The sequence below is a fragment of the Tauraco erythrolophus genome, chromosome 7 (genome assembly GCF_009769465.1).
Source record: "Tauraco erythrolophus isolate bTauEry1 chromosome 7, bTauEry1.pri, whole genome shotgun sequence".
In the NCBI taxonomy this organism is placed as follows: domain Eukaryota; kingdom Metazoa; phylum Chordata; class Aves; order Musophagiformes; family Musophagidae; genus Tauraco; species Tauraco erythrolophus.
Window position 1 is genome coordinate 20,956,456 of NC_141471.1, and position 6,000 is coordinate 20,962,455.

The window sequence follows — 6,000 nt, forward strand, 5'->3', positions numbered from 1 at the left end:
ACCTGTCTTTGCTTTGCTTGCAATTTATTCTGCTCTATTTTGTTCAGGGAATCTTTTCTTCCCTCTTTTTCCTGCCTTCTTGGCTTTATGAGTAGGCTGTAAATCTTTGAAAGAAGTGCTTAAAAAATAGCAAAATGGTTTAGAAACAGTTTTCTGGAATATGTGACCACAGATAAACAGATAATGCCTTGTCATCTTCGCATTGAAGCTACTGCATCATTGCAGTAAGCTCTACAGGATCAGCTTCTTGTTAGCATGACAAGTCCTCCTCACTCTCTTCAAAATAATCGAGTATAATCCAGTTAATATACATTATTTCTTTTTAAGAGATGCCTAGCAGGACACCTCTAAGGATCCATTCTGTTCAGCAGCCATGAGTGGATTCCTCTCCACCCAGCTTTTTAAAGCTTTGGCCCTATACAGACACTCTGCTAATAATGAAAATGGAACACGCATGTTTTGATTTGGATTATTTTAGACTGTAAACACTTCAAGAAAGGCCATTTCTATTAGTGGATCACCTGTTTCAAAATCAGGATCATGCAGATCACAGGCAGAACCGTTAGTGCTACTTAAAATAGCTGTTGATGTTAGTATTCTGAGATTTCTCTTTGAACAATTAAAACTTTATCATACTTTAACAGTAGACGTGGGAGTTTTCTATGCCAGATGTCTACCTCTGGATAAAGGTTTTGGTTAATCAGAGCTGGGATTTTTTTGTTCACAGAGTTTTCATTTAAACTTGATCATCCCAGAAAATGAGGCTTAATTTGTAGGGAAAATAGACCACTTTGCTTTAAAAACAGGCAAATGCTGGATCTCCTTAACAAAACGACAGCAAGACTTAACAAGGCGAAGTCCTGCAATTTCATGGGCAGAAAGGTGGGTGGGAGAAACCAGACTTAGACTAGAAGCAGATGGTACTGAAGTATTTTAACTATTGAAGTACTTGGTTACGATCTTGTCATAGAACAAAAATCCTGAATCTTTCTATTTTCTTCTTCCAGCAAATAGCTGTACAAGCCCCCGGCAGGTTTGCTCTCTAGTGCTGCTGTCTGTGAAGGACAATTGTTACTGTTAGCATGAGTTAGCTGAAACAGCAGAGGTCTATGCTGTGGCTCTGGCGGCTTAAATGATTCATATTGTGTGTAAATGCGATCCCACGTGGAGGAATTTCTGCCTTTGTAGGTGATGTATTTTTTATTTTTGCTCTGGGCAGCACGCTACCAGCTGCCCTACACTAAACGTGTATCAACATCTGACATCCCAGGCTCAAATAGCAGGAAACGCGCGTTACCCATCCCAGGTAGTATCGGTTCCGGTTCAGTGCGTTGCCTGTTTATGTTTTAAGTTTTATTTGAATTGGGTAGCTCAGACTACTTGATTTCAATTTCTAGCTTTTTCACAAAGTCCTCGTATTCAAAAAAAAAAAAATTGAAATCTGGTATTCATAAAACATTTTCAGTAATTAATGTATATTTCTTTCAGTACTACATTTTGAGATGCTTTTATGTGGTATTTGAAATTTGGACTCTAGGTCATTTGATATAACACAGATGCTGAGTGAGTAAAAGGATCTTGATTTTAAATGAAGCCTGTTGTCTTTGTTACTTATAGCAAGGTCTAGAGATTTGGGATGGGAAAGCACCTCGTTCTGGGTGGGGAGAAAGCCTAGAGGTTTTTCTTTCTTAAGTAAAATTGAAAATGCTAAATCTGGTCTTAATTTTCTCCCAGGACACAGATTTTGGTGTATACAGCGAGGTTGAAGCAGGCAGCTCTCCATCCTTTGGATTCTCAGTAATAAGCTTTTCTTCCTGAAATATGAGGACTTAGGAGGTGTCTTTGCGGATCTTTGGTAGTCAAACTGTTACATCTTCTTTTGGGACTGAATGCCTGTCCGTTAGCGTGCCTCATTATCTGGACCTACGTGGGTTATTTTGGTTTTTTCAGTAGTGAGAAACTAATATATAGAAGATAACTCATTTGCTTCCTTTTTCCTCCCCTCCTTGTGGTATTTTTAGGTTAGAGAATTCGGGTTTAACAATGAAAGAAAACAAAATTTCAGTATCAACTGTGATGTATTATGATAATAGTAATAGAAATGTGTAGCTTTGCTTATGTTAATAAGCTAGGAATATTTTAGAAAGGAAAAAGTGTAGAAAGGTACTTCTTGCCAGTTTGGGATCCATATATCAACAAAGCCAGTAGAAGAACATCAGCCTGGCTGTATTTAATGTATGTTCAATGTTGGTATTTTGCAGTAAGCTGCTAATGAATTCTTCGATAGCCCCAATAATGTAATTTTTAATAGTCCTTTTTTTGTTGTTTTCATGCAGGTTACCATGAAAGCCAAGCAAGTGAAGGATTCTGTTACATACACACCAGGTGCGTGCTGCTAGATCCTCCCTGATGCTTACAAAAAGCATCGTATTTGCAGTACAGCTTTGCAAATCAGTGCGTTTTGTACCTGTCGGGGTGTGCTTTGCAGAGAGGCTTCGGTACCTTGCCTTATTTTGAGCAAAGAGAAGAACTGCTGGGTATTCCGAGGGAATGTTTCCTTTCTAGCTACATCCTCCCAGGCTTTATTATTCAGTTTATTGTGGGGCTTGTTCATTTGTTCAGGCCGTTATGTTATGCTTGTTTGTATCAGTGTGGTAAGTACTAGTACTAGTACTTCACATATACCAGATAAGCTCATAATTGGCAAAGTTAATCGCTTCATAGCAAATTTCGTGATTTTACGATTAGAATTTTCCTTAAGCTCTTAATCCAGAAGAGCTTTTTCTCCTCTCTGCACTATTCCAGGTACCTTTTATTTGCGGGCAGTTCCCTGCTTGTTTGTGGTTTGATTTCTTTTTTTAGAAGTGTAACAACAATACTTCTAACAGGTATCACTAGGCTCTCTGAGCTTAAAACGCTGGCCCAGAATTCCAAGAATGTCAAAGTCAACGTGAATTTGCCAGACCACATAATTACCCAGCGAGAAAGGGAGGAGGAAGAGGAGGAGGAGGGGAACGACAATCATATCCCAGAGCAGGTGCATGTCCAAGTAGCTCAAAAGGAGGCCATTGCAAGTGAAACGAGACACCGCAAACGAAAAGTTGTCAAAGCCCCTGAAATGGCTCTACCAGCACCAAAAGAGATACCAGAAGAGAAAGGCAGAGGGAGACGCCAGAAAGATTTTGATAACACCGAGCAAGAGGACCAGAGTGATGATGAGAGCAGAAAAAGAGAGAAAAGCCGTGCCCCAGAAGAACTGTGGACTCAAAATCAACAGAAACTTCTTGAAATGGCCTTGCAGCAGTATCCAAAGGGAACATCGGATCGCTGGGATAAAATAGCAAAATGTGTTCCTGGAAAAAGCAAGGTATGCTTACTTTTGTTTGAACTGTAGTATAAATTGAGGGGAAACATATTTTCTACCTATTTATGATTACCCTAAGAACCGAGGGTCTGTGCAGAAAGGTGAGAATCTTTATCCTGTCACTCGAATTAACCTAAAGAGCATTACTGTCATGTTAATATCTTTTCATTTAATTCAGTTTGTTTCATCTATTACAGAAAATGTTGAAATACCTCCTATTTCATTTAAATACCTACCTCTCCTCTGCCTTTCAGATCTTCAATTGCAGGACAAATTAGATTTTAAAACAAATTTTGATTCAAAGTTAGTAACCAAACGCTGGTGAGCTGCTTTGCTTAGACTTTTACAGTATCTTTCTCATCCCATCTCAGTGAACAAACAGAATAAGTAATCCATCTGGAAGTGTTAAATGCTCAGTAATCTATCTAATGTTCTTTTTGTAAGTATAATCTTTTTAAAATAGCGTTCATTGTCATTGATATAGTTGGCCTGTGCTAGATTCCATAATAGTTGCGATAGCTTAGTTTGCTTGCTTCAGTCGTTGTAGCTGCAGAAAATCCTGGTTTTATTTGTGCCACAGTGGGAGCGAGCAGAAAACGTGGGTGGGCGATTTGACTGTTTCTCTGTTGGCTCTGAAGCTGTCCAACAGGATTTGGTGTCAGTAGGTGCCGTGTGAGTGACCGTAAAGGCTTGTCTTTAACAAGCCCTTTTAATGCATCTGCAGTGTGGCTCATACCAGAACAGCTGTTCTGAAGTAGCTATTACAACTGTTTAAAAATTGCTTTTAGAGTCATTGTCAAGAAGCACCAGCCAACTGTTTTCTTGGGTTTGTGTGCTCTTTAAAGAGAGAAATTATCCATTAAGAAACATAAAATTGCAAGTTTATTTTTCTAATCTGCTCTTCACTAGACATAGATTCTCCTTCTGAAAGTGCACAACTTAAAAATACAAAAAAAACCCACAAAAAATCCCACTAGCCACCCAAAAGACTCCCAAAACACCTCACACAACCCCCAGAACCTAGGTCGTCTTCTAGAATGAGGTAGCATGCATAGAGTTAAAGCAAGGCTAAAATATCAGACTTTTAATTAACACTTTTGTTTTTCCTTTTAGGAGGAGTGTATAGCAAGATACAAGTTGCTTGTTGAACTGGTACAAAAGAAAAAAATGGCTAAAAGCTGAATGCTCTGAGCAGAAGAGATGTAGCTCATCTTTGTCAAAATGGGGTTTTAAATCTCATATGTGGGAAACTACGTTTTTGTACCTCAGTATTTCTATACGTCATGTGCCTTAGTAAAAGAAAGTACTAATAAATCTTATACCACCTTACCTGTTGTGTGTTGAAGAACAAAGGTGTATTTTTGTGCTGGAGAGCTGCTTCTGCAGATGTGTGGTAACAATGTCTTAAAAACGAGTGGACCTTCAGGAAAACCCCTGCTGCTAATGACATTCTGGAACCGGTACGTTTACAGCCAGTGAATATACAGAACATAAAGGATTTGTATTTGTTTTGAAAGAGAGAATTGACCTGAAAGTGTTAAGCAAGAACGAGAGTAAGGGAACTCTGCACTCCAAGTGTATTTTTCTTTCTTGCACCTATAAATACAAGCCCATATGCTTATAATCATGTCTGCTGCTGCATGAAATGTCATTCCAACAATATTTTGAACTACGTAGTATTTCTGATCGTAACTTCCACATATATTTATATGTACCTGCAATATAATACCTGCTTTACCAACCCTGCAGGCTAACACACAGTGGTATTTGATAGTGCTGTTAATTTGATAAAGTTGAAATGGGTAAGAACATTAAAGGCCTTAATTTCTTAATTAGAAATTTTTCTAATTAGAAATACTTCCTGACCAGTTTTTAAGTACAGAATAGGACTTAAAAGTTAGCGTTAGTGGGCTAAGAGTTCTCGTATTTGGGGAGGGTGTATACCCTGGGTTCAATATAGTTTGATTTTATACTTGAAGAATAGGTAATAAGGGTTATTATTCCTTACTTACTGTTTTGTTTTTCATCGCTTTGGAAAAGTTATACAAAGCTTAAAATGCTGGAATAAAGGATACTTAATGCGCTGTAAATGATATCAATAAATCAGAGCAGCGATGATATGCTTTTGCAAGAAACATTAAGGACTTGCATTTTTTTTAAGAATTATTTACCACTCAAATGCTGATTTAATACCAGGATTCTAACAATTTTTTGAGTTTGAATTCAAAATTAAAATGAGGATCATGTGTCTGAACTCAAAATCGGAACTCGATGGCTGAAAATCTCTGTTCACTTTCTGTCATTTACACTGTTGATTTTCTCCAGTAACTGTTTGCCAATTGTGTTGCTTCTGACAGATCAGCATTTCACAAAATTTCATCTCATTCCCTTTAAGGGAGAAGTATTTAAGGAAAACAACAGTGTTCCATATGTGTTCCTTTAGCAATTGGAACGTTTTTTGGTTTTGGTGGGTTTTTTTGGTCATATAAACCAAAGTATGTTTGGTAGAACATACCAAAGAAATAGAAATAGTCAGTAGAAATAATGATATTATGGAAATTTCACCAGACACAAAATAATGCATCTAAATTTTGTTTCACAGAGAACTTCACAGGTTAACTGCATTGGAAAATAAA

At 37.7% G+C, this 6,000-nt stretch overlaps 1 protein-coding gene across 2 annotated transcripts in view; it reads left to right on the forward strand.

Annotated features, from left to right (window-relative positions):
• DNAJC1 (DnaJ heat shock protein family (Hsp40) member C1) overlaps nucleotides 1-6,000 on the forward strand; it is a 115,452-nt gene extending 109,452 nt beyond the window's left edge. The window contains exons 10-13 of one of the 2 annotated variants that reach the window (XR_015222262.1): nucleotides 2,337-2,385; nucleotides 2,889-3,367; nucleotides 4,478-4,824; nucleotides 5,967-6,000. Coding sequence is in view for 1 of the 2 variants with exons in the window: in XM_086614855.1 (XP_086470981.1) it covers nucleotides 2,337-2,385; nucleotides 2,889-3,367; nucleotides 4,478-4,546 (597 nt within the window). In the remaining variant the exon portion in view is untranslated. Of the gene's footprint in view, nucleotides 1-2,336; nucleotides 2,386-2,888; nucleotides 3,368-4,477; nucleotides 5,267-5,966 lie in introns of those variants that run through there. The other variant, XM_086614855.1, reaches the window with a different exon arrangement.